The 18,729-nt window shown below is 36.8% G+C and overlaps 1 protein-coding gene across 7 annotated transcripts in view; it reads left to right on the forward strand.

Annotated features, from left to right (window-relative positions):
* Window positions 1–18,729, forward strand: part of gria4a (glutamate receptor, ionotropic, AMPA 4a) — a 334,213-nt gene that overhangs the window by 172,599 nt on the left and 142,885 nt on the right. Inside the window, exon 11 of one of the 7 annotated variants that reach the window (XM_057839072.1) lies at window positions 1,602–6,835. The exons of the other annotated variants lie outside the window; for them this stretch is intronic. Coding sequence (XP_057695055.1) covers window positions 1,602–1,637 — 36 coding nt within the window. The 3' untranslated portion in view covers window positions 1,638–6,835. Of the gene's footprint in view, window positions 1–1,601; window positions 6,836–18,729 lie in introns of those variants that run through there. 7 annotated transcript variants of the gene reach the window in all.

An 18,729-nucleotide genomic window follows, 5' to 3' on the forward strand; every position in this document is an offset into this window, starting at 1 on the left:
GCGCTGAACTCTTGGCATCATCTTTGGTGGCCGGCCACTCCTTGGGAGATAATTAACAGTGCCAAACTCTCTCCATTTATAGACAATAGACAATGCTTCTCATCAAGACATTCGTACCAGGTGTGTGTTTTATAGTGGACAGGGCAGCTTTAAACCACTCATCAGTGAATGGGCACACACCTGACTCAAAATGCTCAATAGCTCAATAAGTCCCTTTTCGGCAGAGGGTTCACTTACTTATTTTTCCCACTTCTGCCATTGTTTGCATGCTATCCTCATTAAAATTTGAAAACCTATAAATGTTTGGATGGTTTGATTTAAAGCAGACACTGTATTTTCATCTCTGTGATTTTGACAAATATCAGATAACATTTAAAGGTGATTTTATGTAGAAATGTGAGAAATTCCAGAAGGTTCAGATACTTTTTCATACCACTGTATACTGAACCATGTGTCATTCTGCACCCATATTCACAGACATTACCATCACACAACAGCATCATAATTATTATCAAGTATTATTACCGTATTGGCCCGAAAATAAGACGGCCCTGATTACAAGACGACCCCCTCTTTTTCAAGACTCAAGTTTGAAAAAAATACTTTTTGAACACCAAATTAATTTTTATACAGGAAATAACTACAGTACATATGAAACAAATGATTATAACAATATATTTTAGAGAAAAAGCATGTTATTTTGCCTCATTCAAATCTTCTTCATAACTCTCTGTGGATGGATACCTCAACAGCCACTGGATGTATCTGAACACTTAAATATGTAAACTAAAGTGCAATCACATTCGTAAATGAATGGCTTCTGGTTTTTGAAATATAAATAAACCAATCTATTGTGATAAAACAACAAAATTGCAATAACTGCATTAACCATCAAAGTGAAGTCTAACTGTAACTTTAGTCTTGAAACAAATCTGAATAAGGAAAAACATTGCAATTAAAAAATGCAAACTGGTTAAACTTTATAGCTGAGATCGCTTCAATGATATCTGGCGCTAACTAGCGTCATGAATGGGTATAACGTCTAGACCGCGAATATAAGACGACCCTCACTTTTTCAGTCTTATTTCAATGCAATAAACAGTCTTATATTTGGCCAAATAAGGTATGTTTGGCTCCTGCTAAATCTGGATACAATTTTGTAGTGCATGGTACCCTGATTTTTTTTTTTTATCAAGTAGTGTGTGCATATTTAAATGGCAAGATCATTTTAAATTGATTATCCTGTGTGTCATGCCCAGAGTATCTTGTAGTGTAAAGCCAGCCTTAGTGGGAGTCCATTCATTGCATACAGCTTTTGAGGTCAACAGAATATTGTATATATCAAATTGTCTGATGAGTGTGAACTGTTACTGTAACTTGTCTTTTAAGAATTGTGTTTACAAAAAAATTGCAAGAGCGGGGAAAACAGTCTTTTCGATGTGTCTTCCCATTTCCTTCCCAAATACGCCTGTCCTCCTTCTCTTCCCTGACTCCATCTGCCCTATTGTTTCTCTCATTACTTCTTCTTTACACCTCTCTGTGGATGGATACCTTAACAGCCACTGGCTAACGTTAGCTCAGCCACCTCCTCCTCTTTGCAGCCTCTGATGAAGAAGAAGCCTCTGCTGCGACACTGAAGACACAACAGCTCACTGCAACTCACCTGAGTCACCGGCCTTTGAAGAAAGACACAAATACTAATAGACTGAGCATCTCTAAAGCTTTACATTCAAACATTGTGTTATTTATTTATCCCTTTAATGCCAACAATATGAAGCAATCATCAGAGAATCCCAGAATTTGAAAAATACGGTCCTAATGAAATCTTTTTTTCAAATTTGTAAAAAGAAAAGTCCAAATGAATATGCGTAATAAGCGCTCAGATATCTATAACCCTTGCTAAATCCTGTTTGTTTTTTTATGGAACCTGCAGATGCATGTGTTGACTTGCATCCATCATTTTTTTGTTTCAAAAAGAAATGTCAAAATTCTGAATTAGTCTCAAAATCATTAAATTTTCGTTGTATCAAATGTGATACATTTGGCAATATAGGGTTATTTTATTGGCATGTGTGTTGCCATTAACTTCGGGACATTTTTTTAGCCATGCATTAACACAAAACAGCTTTTCACTATACAGAATGCTATATACAGTATTCCATACAATAGAAGGTATTACAGTACCTTAATACTTATTGTTGAGCAAATTAAATAAAATGACATTTAAAATTCTGGTGGGGATTTTGACAAAGTTGTAGGTATTTTTTCACTCTTTGAGTCAGTAGACAATGGCAAGAAGTCACTTAAAAGCAGATGCAGAAAGTAATTCAAATATGACACACCATATTTTGTTTTCAATTATTAATAACAGAGCATTTGGCAAATTTGTGGAATCTACACAATTACATGTCAATTATACGGCATCTATAATAAATGAGAAATCAGTGCATCTCAATTTTTTTCTGTAAAAAATACACTTTATTCTAGTACGGCAAAAAAAGTATTATTCCGTGAATTAAATGAAAGCTTTTGGATGCTGTAGAAAAATAAAGCAAAAAAAAAAAAAAAAATCCAAGTAATACAGCCAAATTAAAATATATTTTTTTCAAAATGTTATCAATTATGAAAACATTAATTTTGTTAAATCCAAGTTGGTAAATGTCAGACAGGTTTTCATCAGCATCTCATTAAGATTGCATCTTAAAGTGCCTGTGACACCATAAAATAGATATCTTAAATAGTGTTATTATTGGAAGGGAAATCATATTTTGAGACAGTTTGACTATGAATAACATTTAGGCAAAGCGCAGATGACGAGAAATTAGTCTTTTAATCTGCCGTTTAGCCCCGCTATTGTCATTATGATGCTCTGGCGCCTCCATCTGAGTGATGACATCAGCGGAATAGTGATTTCAGAACTCAGCCCAATGGAGGAGGAGGAGTTTTTCAGCGATTCCGGTTCAAGTGTGGATCTTTCAAGTGATATTGTCGATCCAGAGGAAGCCTGTGGCATACAGCCATATATGTTTGAATCGTATTTGGAGGAGGAGGAAGATTCAGAACGACGTGCTCGTCGCTGGGGAATGAACCTCAAAAATAGCGCATTCTCAGTGGACAAACTGGTCGACGTCGGGGCGTGTGGCTGCCCGAGCCCAAGCCAAGGATAGCGCTCTCTCGGCGGGCACCTTTTCGGTGGACAGGGAGCATTGTTATTTACAAAATACAAGCCACCTCCTTATTAAAACTTGTGCCATGATCCCAGTATATGACATAATATAAAACACGTAGCTTACTTACTTCCTCTACCGTTCAATGGTCCCACAGTTGACGGACTTGTTTTGCCCATAAATTGTGGTGAACAGGATCTGGTGCAGCAACAAAAGCCTGCAGCACTTTGGGCTGACGTGATGCGAAACGAATTAATTCGCATAATTAATCCGAAAAATCAGCTGAATCCGCCGTCATTCTGCATACTATAGTAATGGCTGTATAGTGAGGATAATCTCTTCCATTGACGTCACATTCGCTTTCTTCCTCAATCCAGACTGGCGCGGGATTAAAAAAATCGATTAGATAGATCGATCGCTTCCACACACATTCATGCGGTCCATTTCATTTCAGGGTGAAATATGAAATAAACATGTTTTTTGCTTTCATAGGCACTTTAAGGTGTCAAACCCCTGCAGGCAACATATTTCAATTCCAGATTATATTTTCATGCATTATCTGCATTTGGACATTCATAATTATTCCCACTGACACAATGGCTACCCAATAATTTATAGGTCTCTGTTGTTGAGATGTGGAATTGAACCTCATTTGCAGTTTTGTTTATATCCGATCTGCATTATGTCTCACTTCAGAGGATATTTTTGTGTTCGTGTTTATGCATGCAATGTGCCGTGGTGCAGAGTGGCATGGGTCCAGATACACACTTCTACTCGCTGTGGAAATAAACTCATATAACCAACACTGCACAAACTTTTAATCTGGTCCTGAAATGTGTACCCTGTCGTTGTTGCCTGGTCATTTTTTGTTTCTTGGTGCTTAATTTTTTTCTGTCCTCATTTGGATCAGAGCAAAGACCAGCGGGCCACAATCAGTCTCTTCCAGACTCGTCACTCAATTTTGCTCATAGCTTTCACAAAGTTCAAACACACCATGAAATGTGCGTTACTTTAATTTGGATTTACGCATTCGGTGCAAGAGAAAAAGGGGTGAGATGTCTTTATTGTGTTAACAATTAATACGGGACAAAAAGATGAAATTCATTCTATAACACAATTAAGGTTAGAATTTCAGTGTGGCCCTCGTACGAATGTTTCAGTTTCTTATTGGTGTGCATTTTAACAAGAATCATTTTTTTTGTCTATATGTGCACTGTAAATGACTACTCATCAGCCCAAGGGTGTCGACCATGTCAGCTCACATGCCATCCTCACGAGGACAAGCATTGTAGAAATTGGTTGCATGGATGTTTTAATGATTGGCAGATTTGTTTGAAGATCAGGAAGGCTCTCTCCTCCCGTCAAATCAAAAATACCCTGTAATTGACAAGGTAGCGACACACGTGAAGTCCCATCATTTGTTAACTTGACAGAGGCCTTATTTTTCCGCTCTACTCGTCCTTCATCTTCATCCCTGAGCTCCATCGTTTTTGTAAATCTACTCAGTCATGCCTGCAGGGTCAACATCCCTCCGATGAATTTCACTTCTTCTTAGAGGAGGTTTGAAGGTCTAGCCAATACATCAAGGCCAAAATTACATTGTTGCCTTCTAAATGAAACCGTAAATACATTTTGAAGTGCATAACGTTACTTCACTGAACTTTTTCATCTGCCTTTATCGTAGAACCCTTCTTAAATTGTTAATTGGCACATCGATGCAACACTGATACTGGCATTATACGCAACAGAAAAATTCTGTGCCAATCAAGCTCATCTACACGTTTAGGTTTATGCTGTATACAAAGATGATTCATGTATGCATGCATTAAACAGCCATGGAATAAAAACACAAAAATTAGGCAAGGCAAATTTCTTTGTATAGCACAATTCAACACAAAGCAGTTCAAAGTGCTTTACATCATGTGATGATCCACAAAAAGAGAAAAACGTTTTGTAAAAATCATATTAAGTCAAAAAGTTAAAAACAAGTTGAAAGAGAAAATGAATTAAATACATAAAAATAACAATAAATTATCAAGAGAAGTAAGATAGATAATTGAAATACGAAATGGAAATAAAACAACAAAAAAAGAATAAAAAGCAAATAACTCAATAGCGTTTTTAGCCCTGATTTAAAGGAGCTAACAGTTTGAGCAGACTTCAGACGTTCAAGCAACTTGTAACTTGTGTGGAGTGTGTGTGTGTGTGTGTTTTGGCTATCGCCGTGGATTGGTTGAGCTGGCTCCACCCATCGACATAGGTGGAGATTCAAGGGAAGATTCAAGCAGTCCCCAAACCCACATGAATACCAATGGTGCTGCTGCCATGAGAAGTGTTGTCAACCCATTGGAGGGTGAGTTAGGATTCAGTGCCTTGCCCAAGGGCACTTCGACGATGGGCAATAGTAGCCAGGAATCAAACCACTGACCCTTCGGTCACTTTTTTGCAGGTGACTCTACCCAGTAGAGCAAACTGCTCTGCAATTTTAACACAATTTCTTGACTATAAAGCGCGCCTGACTATAACCTATAGCGCCCAAATTTTACAAAACGTAAGAAGAAAATATATGCCACACCTGTCTATAAGCTGCAGGTGTCCATGTCTTAATATGGGATATTTGGATAGAGATATGCTGTATAGAAATATTTTATTGATCAAAAATATATTTTTTTAACCAAATACACACACATCAACACGCAGTTGCAATATCATTCAGATGCAGTGGCTGTTCACTCAGGGGAGCCAGAGACAATATGTGGGCCCTCATGTGTCTTTGAAAGCTTAAAAAACTAATAAAAAAAAAACAAAAAAAAAAAAACTTGTATTTAAAAAAAAAAAAAAAAAAACCAAAGGCAAGGCAAATTTATTTATATGTCGAAATTCAACACAAGGTAATTCAAAGTGCTTTAGATTACATGAAGATCCATAAACAGAGAAAAAAACAAGTCACTCCATTTACAAAGAAAAAAAATTAAATCCACTATACCCTACCTTCTAAGCTTAAAATGGTAAGTGGTCTTCTTAAAAAATGCCTGCTTGTCATCAGTGGCGTCACTAAACCTAATAATACTGGGGCACAGGTGAGCGAGCAATTTTTGTTCATTTGCTTGTTTTAGCACTTCAAAATCAGAAATCGCGATTTAAACTATATAATCAAACAATAATACAGTACGAGTTTCTCTAAAAAAGTGACGTTTTTTTTTTCTTCAGTCATCATTATTCAAAATCAAAATTGAACATCCCTTGTTGATAGTCAATTCACCTCTGCTCATGTTCATCAACTTCCATCTCTCCTTCACTTCTTCCTACACTCTGCTGCTAGACTTTGGACCGGAATGGGGATGTATTACTCTATCTGTTATGCAATTCATTAGTGTTCCTCAACTGGTAGGTTGTGACCTAAAAGTGGTTTATATTGCTCTGGGGGCTTACCTAGTTTACATTTCTCATTCCTCCTTGCTACAAGCTAATAACTTTCTAATATCCATTTGCCAGAGTAATGCCGTTTGAGTCAAATAGAAATAAAAAAAAAGACATCTTGTTACAGATTACAGGGACTGCAGTAACAAATATAATGCTTGTAAAACAGCTGGAAATTATGATGAGCACACAACATTGTTACAGTATATATCTCAAAGCTAGGCAATTCATGCCTTGTCATGACGACAATAAAAGACAACATACCATATATATGTGTGTATGTGTGTGTGTGTGTGTACAGTGGGGAGAACAAGTATTTGATACACTGCCAATGGGTTTTCCCATTGACAGTGTATCAAATACTTGTTCTCCCCACTGTGTATGTATATATATATATATATATATATATATATATATATATATATATATATATATATATATATATATATATATATATATATGGCGGGAAACACTCTGGTGACTTGAAGTTCTGCTCTGAGACCCGCGATTTGGCCAAATTTCAAAATTGTCCAATATGCATGTGTGATACATAATTGGAAAGCTCAAATCACAATTTTCTGGGGGAAACAGGAGGGCAAAAAAAAAAAAGAACAATTAAACTCACCCTAACTGGAGGTCAGAGCACACGAGAGCAGAATTAAAGACGCCATGACTTTAACAAGATATTATCGCGTACATACCTTGTTTCAATCCCAAAATTCCATGTAGCATGTATGAATGTCAAGACACAGCTGTGAATGGCCACAGCTGGATTTTTTGAGGATTTTATGGGTGAAACATGGAAATATAGCAAGGGCTGCGATGCAAAAATCGCAGACATCAAGGAGTGGTCGAGATTTTCATATATATATATATTTTTTTTTCATATATACCCTTTAAACCCCCCCCCCCCCCCCCCCAATTTTTCTTTGTTTGGATCGATTATTCATCATCTAACATATCAGAGAAAATGCGACAGTAACAAAAAAAAAAAAAAAGGTGATCCGTGACTTTTTTACAGACATTTTTTTTCATTGTGATGTAATTTGTTTAAAAGTTTAAAATCTGCGGGTGAATAATTTTTTAAAGTCGTTTTTTTTTTTTTTTTAATGAAGTATTAAACATCAATTAATTATTCTAAGCTAAAAATGACAGAAATTTTGAATAATAAATCTAATTAATTACCTTCGTTTTATGGCTGAGTTGAAACAAAAGCGGTTGCGCGACGTCTGTAAACGCGGGTTTCCAGGGTAAAACGGGCTAATTAAGAATAGTTAGGGGGCTTAATGCGCCATGAATCTGCTATGGCAGCATATAGACATATTGTTCTATCAAACACAACAGTTGTTTTGGCTTAAAATACAGCAATTTATTTTAAAGAGGAGTGCAAGAGCAGAAACTGCTTTTTCAGTCTTGTCTGTGTTTGCCCGATACAAATATGCAGTATATAATTTTAAAGTCACTTGTAGCATTTCATAGAACTTTTTAATCGTGGCATATACACAGAGGTGGGTAGTGACGTGTTACATTTAGTCCGTTACATTTACTTGAGTAACTTTTCGAGAAAAAAAACAAAGTCATACTTTTTACTTTTACTTAAGTAGATTTGTGAAGAAGAAACACTACTCTTTCGCCGCTACTTTGGGCCACACTATCGGTTACATTTTTCCTCCTTATTCTACATATTGCGGTTACATTTTTCCTCCTTATGCTACATATTGGATTTATTATTTTTTTTGCCAGAGACGCAACAGTGGCTCTACCAGTTATACCAATGAGACATCGCAACAATAATCACATGTCTCCATTATACCAATGAGACTCAGGCTTGCTGTTCGATGATCACACCACACTGTTCAAACACGTGGCGTCTTTAAAGCAACATTAAAAAAAATAAAGTATTTGACATAGAGCGCCGTTTTTATTTGGCACCGATTGACCACGGAAAACCGGAGATATGATCCTTTTAGTTACATAATAGGAAATATGTTTTCTCCACTAGAGGGCACTCATGCGCTTTTGACGAATAATGCTTCATTTCTTGTGATTATTTTTCTCTAACTGGAATTCAATGATTTTTTTTCCCTTTGCATAATACGGTTATGTAATAGGTTACAGTAGAGTAGAATAATAACAATTTATATAGAATCATATAGAACATTGTTAAAAAAATAAACATCGTAAACAGTTACTCACAAGGTTACTCATTATTTGAGTTTTCTATTCATCAAATACTTTATACTTGTACATGAGTACATTTTTTGGATGACTACTGTTACTTTTACTTGAGTAATATATCTTTTAAATAACGTTACTCTTAATTGAATAAAATTTATGGCTACTCTACCCACGTCTGTCTATACAGTAGGAAATTGTTCTTACGTGGAGGTTCTACTTTATATTGTCGTGCTTAATTATCATGGTACAATATGAGCAAGTATGAGTTCAGCATTTTTTTTTTTTTGAAATCCTAATGATTTTTTTTTCTAATTACAAAATTCCACTAAATTGAACAGACTAGTGAAGAGGATAATGTTAACACTACCCTCTGGTAGAGCGAAGCAGTAGACTTGACTGAGCGACGCAATGACTAAGGAGCTAAATGTTGAAGTGTTTGGCTCTTGCTCGTCTAAATAGCTGAGAGACAATCACTCTGACTCACTTGGCCAAAACATCAGTGAGTGCATGATTATGTGCTGTAATTTGACTAATTGAGAAATGAATGAACTGATTATCCAATCTGACAGACTGAAATAGGCTGTGACCGCTTGGCTCGGTTGGCCCTATAGCGGTTGCAATGGATGGCTCACAGGCTAATTGAAAGTCTCGGTCCTTGGGTATTCATTATGTGACAGTCTAACGTTTTGTAATGCTGAACTGATTGTTGACTGAATGACTGGACACTACAACGTCCAACTGTGTGTCCCGCTGAGCTAAATGGCTCAAGCAGAAAGTTTTAACTGTCTCTTTGGCACGGATTGGGAACCTTTTATGTCTTATCAGCTCAAACCACTTGCTGCTACAAAGCTCTTTTCAAACCGCCAACTTTTTTGTACTTCATAGTCGTTTGGATCATTTGTTGTCTCTCGTTCTGTTGCCTTGTTTCCTTTTATACTTTTCTCCCTCTTTATCTCTCATTTACACTTTCCTGTTTATTCAAAATGTGTTGTTTGTTGTGTATGTTCGGACTTTGATCTGGCCAGTCATCTCTGGGGATTTTAACCTGGTTCCTTTTAGATTTTTAAATCACATTTATCTTGCATATTCCTATGTAGAGAGGGGAAACTGGAGGGACATGTATCCTTAGATCATGATCCAGCCTCTTGCGTGGATCTGAATCTTGCATCAATTGAATGTCGGCCACTGACTGGAGATAGATCCCCACGCACGGTAGATGAAATATGTTGCATGTCCTGTCAATGTAAGGTTGACATCATTGAAATATGTACATTAATTACAGATACATTTCCCGAAGAGCACACTAATGTTGAGGAAAGAAAAACACCAAAGGTAAAACAAGCATTTACTCAAGCATCATTAAATGGTCTTAATATGTTATGGTACATCTGATTGGATCATTAAGCAAAGAAAACATTTCGAAGTGGCCTGCAAAGTGATACTAATGTCAAATATTATGTATCAGTGCTCCAGACAGCGACCAAATGGTCGCATTTTGTGACTAAAATTAGAGCCAGTGCAAGCATTTTTTTCCCCCATCTACTCGCACATGCGCGACCAGTAACATTGCTGGGTTTTTTCATTTGTTTGTTTGCTTGTTTGTTTGTTTGTTTGTTTGTTTTTGTTGCTGACAAACTCCTTCACAGTTAAAAACACTAGTTGGCGGTAATGTAACGAGCTGGTTTGCCAAGGGAAAATACAACAGAAGAAAAAGAGGGTGGAAGGGGGAAAATAAGTAAGTGAACCCTCTGCCTAAGGCAGTACTTCTCAAATAGTGGGGCACGCCCCCCCCAAGTGGGGCGCAGAGCGCTGCCAGGGGTGGCGCATGTGACCGCGGGGAACATGTCTTTTTTTTTTTTTTTTACGCACGCAATATTTTTGAACTAAGCAAGAGCACACAAAAAAAAGATATGAAGAGCTGTGCGTCGTTTTCGAAAGCCGTTTTCCGGCCGGACTCACGGCAGCGACCCAGTCTTCTCCGGTTCTCACGTGTCCGCCCGAGAAGTGCAATTTTCGGCTTGGGATCGTCACGACGACCGCCCTCACCCACGGTTCTCCCTCGGCCGCCGAGAACGCGCTTTTTTCAGGCCGTTTGCCTTTGATTTTTAATACAGTATAGACAGTACTATTTATAGTGGGGGCAGAGAGTTTGGGGGAGGCGCGAAACATTTACGTCTTCCTTGGGGGGGGCATAACAGAAAATAATTGAGAAGCACTGGCCTAAGGACACTTAAAGAGTAATTGAAACCAATTTTACCAAACAATTTAAGTCAGGTGTGTGCCTAATTAACGATGAGCGGTTTAAAGCTGCCCTGCCTACTATAAAACACACAACTGGTAAGAATTGTCTTGATGAGAAGCATTGTCTGATGTGCATCATGGCTCAGTTAAAAGAGCTGTCTCTAGGTTGATTTGTATAAAGCTGGGAAAGGATACAAAACCATTTCTAAAACTCTGGATGTTCATCAATCGACAGTCAGAGAAGTTGTCTACAAATGAAGAGAGTTTGGCACTGTTGCTTCTTTCCCAAGGAGTGGCTGTCCACCAAAGATGATGCCAAGAGTTTAGCGCAGAATACTCAGAGAGGTAAAAGACAACCTTAGAGTGTCTGCTAAAGACTTACAGAAATCAATGGCACTGTCCAGTATCTCTGTGCACACACCAACTGGATGTAAAACTATGGCCAAGAATGGTTTTCATAGGAGGACTCCACAGAGGAAGCCACTGCTGTCTAAAAAAAAAAACATTGTTGCTAATTTAATGATCGCAAAAAGGAACTTGGACACTCCACAGACGTTTTGGTAAAATATTTTGTGGACTGATGAAACCAAAGTTGAATTGTTTGGGAGTAACACACAGCGTCATGTGTGGAGGAAAAATGGAACAGCTCACCAACATCAACACCTCATGAAGCATGGTGGAGGGAGTATCATAATTTGGGGCTGTTTTGCTGCCTAAGGCCCTGGACAATTTGCACTCATTAATGGAAGAATGATTTCAAAAGTTTATCAGGATGTTTTGCAGAAAAACCTGAGGCCGTCTGTCAGACAGTTGAAGCTAAAAAGAGGATTGATGCTGCAACAAGACAATGATCCAAAACTCATTAAAGTAAATCAACTTCAGAATGGTTTCAGAAGAACAAAATACACGTACTGGAGTGGCCAAGTCAAAGTCGAGACTTGAACCCCATTGAGATGCGCTGGCATGACCTTAAAACAGCGATTCGTTCCAGGCATCCCAGGAATCTGACAGAAGTACAGCAGTTTTGTAGAGAAGAATGGGCCAAGATTAGTGCTGTTCGATGTCCCAGACTGATCTGCAGCTGCAGGAAGCGTCTGGTTGAAGTTATTGCTGCCAAAGTGGGGGCCACAAAATATTAAATGTGATGGCTCACTTACTTATTCTTCCTCTTCTGTCATGTTTTTGCATACCATCCTCATTAAAATATGAAAACAGACAGTTAAAGCAGACACTGTTTTTTCATCTGTGTGATTTTGACAAAGATCAGATCACATTTGATGCTGATTTTATGCAGAAATGTGAGAAATTCCAAAATATGTACAGTGCCCTTCATAATTATTGGCACCCCTGGTTAAGATGTGTTTTTTAGCTTCTAATATTTTTTTGTATTCAAATAATATGGGATCTTAATGGAAAAAAAGAGAAAAATCCAACCTTCAATACAAGTGCATTTATTCAGTGGGGAAAAAATCCCACATAAAGAAATAAATAATAATAATAAATAATTATTTGACATTAAATAATTAATGTGTGTCACAATTATTAGCACCCCTGGTGTTAATACTTTGTACAACCCCCTTTTGCCAACAAAACAAGGTCTGGTGACTGAGATGGCCATGGGAGGAGCTTGATTTTGTGTCTAGTGAACCATTTCTGTGTAGATTTGGTCATTTGTTTAGGGTCATTTTCTTGCTGAAAGACCCAGTGACGACCCATCTTCAGCTTTCGGGCAGAGGGCAACAGATTTTGATTTATAATGTCCTGGTATTTCAAAGCATTCATGATGCCAAGCACCCTGTGCCAATAATAATGGAGGGCACTGTATATATATATATATATATATATATATATATATATATATATATATATATATATATATATATATATATATATATATATATGCGTTAATGGGCGGTAATTAATTTTTTAAAATTAATCACGTTAAAATATTTGACGCAATTTACGCACTTGCCCCGCTCAGATTAAAACGAAAGTGTAATGTCCGCTTGTTACTTGTTTTTTGTTATTTGGCGCCCTCTGCTGGAGCTTGGGTCCAAATGATTTTATGGGTGTGGGGAGTGAGTTTAGTGTAATGACATCAACAATGGCGAGCTACTAGTTTATTTTTTGATTGAAAGTTTTACAAATTTTAATAAAACGAAAACATTGAGAGGGGTTTTAATATAAAATTTCTATAACTTGTACTAACATTTATCTTTTAAGAACTACACGTTTTTCTATCCATGGATCGCTTTAAGAGAATGTTAATGTTAATGCCATCTTGTTGATTTATTGTTATAATAAACAAATACAGTACTTATGTACCGTATGTTGAATGTATATATCCGTCTTGTGTCTTTTCATTTCAACAATAATTTACAGAAAAATATGGCATATTTTATAGATGGTTTGAATTGCGATTAATTACGATTAATTAATTTTTAAGCTGTAATCAACTCGATTAAAATGTTTAATCGTTTGACAGCCCTAATATATATATATATATATATATATATATATATATATATATATATATATATATATATATATATATATATATATATATATATATATATATATATATATATATATATATATATACAAAAAACACACACACACACCGTATGGTTCTTGTGGAATCACATTTTAAAATACTGTATGTTGGGTGTTTTGGGTTTCTCAGCAAAAAAAAGTTCACAACCTCTGACTTAAACCCATTACTATCTTTAGATTCTGCTTTTTTAAACTTCTTTTTTCATATACTGTATATATTTATTTTTTTACATGACTGGAACACACCGCATCCATGTTACAGCTGGGTCTCCCTAAAAAACATTCCCATGTTAACCTAATTTCTATGCAGCATACTAGTTGATGTAAAAACTGATAGAGAATAAAATATACATTTATAATTTAGTAGTTTTATGCATTTTTTATGAAAGTATTTATTGGATTAACAGTGAAAATTAGAAGAAAACTTTGCATGTCGATTTACAGTGTGCGCCCCTGAATCTTCTGCTCTCGCCCCTAAAATTTTAAGTTAGGGGCGACTGTACTCCTTGAAAAAAATGTTAATCTGAAGCCCTGTTAATTTGGGTACATTTAGGAGTTTCTTTTTTGTTTGTTTTTTAAATACATCATTGTTCATTTCAGTTTTGTCACTTCCCACTCTTGACAATCAAATGCAGTAGTTATTTACATGGATTTTTGGGTGAAGTATAAGATTGATGGCTGTTACAGAATTTGTTCACTTGAAAATATATGCTAACAGTAGAAGAAAATCGGAATTGGAAGTGGCTACTGTATTAATCAAAACTTAAAAAGCCAGAAAAACATGTTTCTTATTCAGATATGAATTTTCAACATCCATTTGTTATCCGGGTACAAAACAAACAAGTACAAGATATTGTCCTAAATAGCTAACTCGCAACTCGTTTCCCACTCGCAAAAAAACAGACATACTGAGCACTCTGATTACCTTTAAACTGAGAGACAAAGACATCTGTGGTAAGATAAGAAACATTATGGAGACTTTGAAGTGAAAATGTTCCCACCAGTGTGTGATGCTTGCATCATATAAGCTCAACTGATTTAAGTGATCACACTGTAAGCACTTAACCTTCCAACATTATGAACTTGAGGGCAATTTGAAAAGGATATAAGGGGGATGATTAGGTTATACTTGAGAGCACAAAGTATATGATTCAATTGGTGGAGAGAATGATTGCAAATTAATGCACTCTCATGGGATTGACGTGAAAATGATAGTTTATTCATAGAAATATTCATTAGTAATGAAATGCCAAAATATCTCATGGTATCATTCATATTGTTGAGCTTGAAATTAGTCTTTGTTCTGTCTTGTTTAATTGTACATACTAACTGAATATCAGTGTTGTCACAGATTACTTGAAAAGTAATATAACTTCTGATTACTGATTAAGCCTCGAAAAAGCAATCTTGTTACTTTACTGATTACTTTATTATCAAATCAACTAAGTTGCTTTAAAACTAATTTATCAGTTACTTTTTACAATTTTTTCTCCCTTTGCCGCCTCAAAATAAGAATGACAACAGAAAAATATCGCATGTAATTGAATTTATCACTTAAGGCTTAAGCTTCGAGTTAGCGGGGGTTTAATTAGGCGATGGAGTTGATTTCAACCACCATTGCCTTGTGCCAGCTTAGCAACTCTGGATCCCTGAAACTAACAAATAACTGACAAATGGCATATAATTTGTTCAAATCAACTCCAATGACTAATTAAACCCCCGCGAGCTCAAGGATTAAGCCCAATGACAAAAATTCTGAACTTCCCCTTTAAAATAAATACCTAGCTGTTAAAATGTTGCCTATAAAAGTTGCAAAGCAATAAAACAAACAACAAAAATGAACTAAATGAACAACATTAGAGACGGTCCTTTGCTTTGCTTGGCCAAAACTACACCTGAGGAAGCAAGATGGATATTTAGAATTTCTTTAAACCTAAACTGTCAAAAGTTTCAACAACTTGCTTGAACCGAGGATTGAACAAGAACCGTGTCGAGATGTATATATTGTATATACAGTACAGGCCAAAAGTTTGGACACAACTCATTCAATGCAATGCAAATCATGGTCCCAACCCAATTGAAAAGGCAACAAATTCCACTTATTAACCCTGATATGGCATACCTGTGAAGAAAAAACCTCTTCAGGTGTCTGTATCTTGAAGCTCATTGAGAGAGTGACAAAAGTGTGCAAAAAACGTAATAAGAGCAAAGGGATGATACTTTGAAGAAAGAATATGAAACCTGTTTTCAGTTATTTCACTTTTTTTGCCAAGTACATAATTCCACATTCATTCAAAGTTTTGATATCTTCAGTGAGAATTTACAATGTAAGTAGTAGTGAAAATATAGAAAACCCACAAATGATGAGGTGTGTTCCAACAACCAGTGTTGTTAATAACGGCGTTACCGTTACTGAGGATGGAAAGGCGTGCGTTACTATGCGTTACTATATTGGTTGAATGACGCGAGAAAAGTCTGAGGGAGACGAACTCACCAAGACGAGAGATTAGAGCAGGAGTGGGGAGGAGGCAAAAAAGTTGTGACACCGAGCAAATGCGATGCTAGGTGGCTCCGATAATACCTGACCGTAGCCGATAGACTACAAACTATGTCCACATGATATGGTAGATATGGTAGACATGGTAGATATCACATATATATAGAACTAGACGCGAAATGACAGACATGGCGGCGTTAGCAACATGTACAGTATAGGAACTAGATGCGTTAGTAAACAGCCGCCATCTTAAAGCAGGAGACTTCTTAGGAAGGCTCTGTTGTAGAGAACCTTCCGAGCGAACCTAAGTAACTTTTTATCTAAAATGCTCCTAAATTGGCAAAATCTTGACTTGAATCTATCTTCAAATGATGAAACCGTTTTAAAACTTACACATGTCAAAAGTAGATAGAAGGGAACTAATGCAATAATGGGAGCAATTTTAACAACTTTTAACTGTTGATCCATGGGTAAAGGGTAAATTAGGGTAAAGACTTGGGCTAGGGCCAATTGTCCCAAAAACATTTTAAACTTCATACAGTGTGACCTAAGTAATTTGTAACTGTAATTAATTACTTTTTTAAAAGTAAGATTAACTACACTGCCAACATGTTTTGCCCCCCTCTCCCACAAAAGTCAAACGCCGCCTATGGTTACAAACTGTAGAAGTGCTCTGGTTACCTGTAGGCTGTGCTTCAAGTTGTATAGCACTGTGCTGTAATTCCAAGTGGTTCCTTGAATAGGATGTTGAGTTTTTAGTGGTCGACAATCTTTTTGAGCCAGCGCTCTTTTTGAGCCAGTGCAAAGTTTACAACACATAGAGATATTTTTGTCATCTTTACTGGACAAAAATGTGAAGTAATGGCTGTATTTCCAGTGAACAAATGCAACCATTTGTGGTATCTCTCCTACCTCTTTGACTGTTCGCGTCCTGATAAGTTAGCTAGGCTACATTGTGTTGGCCGCTGCTGCACCTCTCAGCGCTCACGCAGCATGGTAATACAAGTAGTGTGTGGAATAACGCCATTATAAATAATGCCGTTACATAACACGTTACATATTTTTTTCAGTAACGGGGTAATCTAACTAATTATTTTTTCCGCCGTTACAACGCCATTACCGTTACTGACGGTCAAAAGCAGTGCGTTACTTACTATGAATACATTAAAGAAACTACCAGCCGCAGCGAGTCTACTCTGCTCTGTTTATTTGTCATCCAAGACTTTGGGTTTGTTCAGGTTCATGGCAATGAAAATAGTAAACACTAAGGGTGTAACGGTACATGTATTTGTATTGAACCGTTTCGGTTCAGGGTCCTCGGTTCGGAACGGAGTCGTACCGAACGAGTTTCTAACGTAAGTTATGTAACCCTTACTTTTCGAGGCCGTGAGTCGATCGGGTTACAGTTTCTTTGTGTAGATTATATTTACTCCGTCTTCTTTACTATAATGAGGACCAACACGGTAGGACAGTATAAGAAACGTCAACGGCATGACAACGTGGCCACCGCGAGAACGCAGTAAAACGCGGCTGTTAAAGTCAATCAGCCAATGCACACCAGTCGCAGTGCGGCCGCGTGTCACAAGCGGCTCAACGCGACGCACAAGAAAAGAACAGCAGAGTTTATTATTTGACGCGAGACGCGGGCCTCCTGTGTCAATACAGACTACTAGCTAGCATCGGCCAGACCGGAAGTCACTCGTGTAAAAACACGGTGGATCCGGTCGATTTTCAAACTAATATGCAATCGTAACTCACTTTTTGAGTCCATCAGATCTCTTGAGTGGTAGATCGGGGCACAGTTCACTTGTCTTTGTTGATTTACTGCTGTCTTCTCTGCTATAACAATAACCAACTCAGCCCCGTGTTCAATACAAAACCCTCCGACCACAACAAAACAAGTAGGAACTAATATTCACATAGGAACTAAAGTTATACAACATAAAATATAAAATATCAATGAATACTACATCACATTTGTAAAATATAAACACATAATAAAATAAATAATAGCCCATTTACATAAAATAAATTGAAATGAGCTAAAACACCTGTGATTAAATAATAAGATCCTACTTACACAATTAAATTTATTAATTTCTGTGTGGCGCTTTGAGAAAATCCACCAATAAAGCTTTTGAAAACCGTTCATAAGAAAAAAAAAATTATTCATTGAGGCATTCCATTTGTAAAATACATGTTAAAATCTTTGTCTTTGGGATTCCATTTCTCTTTAGCACAGGACTTCTTTTTTCTTCTTTCTTTCAGAAACAAACGCTGACCAATACGTGGGGTCTAAAAGGCAAATTGTTGTTGGATTATTATCTTTAAATACCTGCTACTTTTTTTTTGCAGAATTTTAGCTTTGTATAGGCTAATATTCCTATTGTTGAAAGCACAAAAGTGTGTAATAAACAACTAGCACATTTATATTTTGCATTTTGTTTTCTTACTGTACCGAAAATGAACCGAACTGTGACCTCAAAACCGAGGTACGTACCGAACCGAGATTTTTGTGTACTGTTACACCCCTAGTAAACACACATAGCGTACCTTTGCAAGAACGATGGATTTACTGTGCAAATGTGCAGGTCCTGCACCCATCCGCAGCAAAACTGTTCGTAGTCTTGTAGCGATTTGTAATTTCGGAATCGCTGATGAGTTTAGTAACAT

The sequence above is a fragment of the Corythoichthys intestinalis genome, chromosome 6 (genome assembly GCF_030265065.1).
Source record: "Corythoichthys intestinalis isolate RoL2023-P3 chromosome 6, ASM3026506v1, whole genome shotgun sequence".
Taxonomy (NCBI): Eukaryota; Metazoa; Chordata; class Actinopteri; order Syngnathiformes; family Syngnathidae; genus Corythoichthys; species Corythoichthys intestinalis.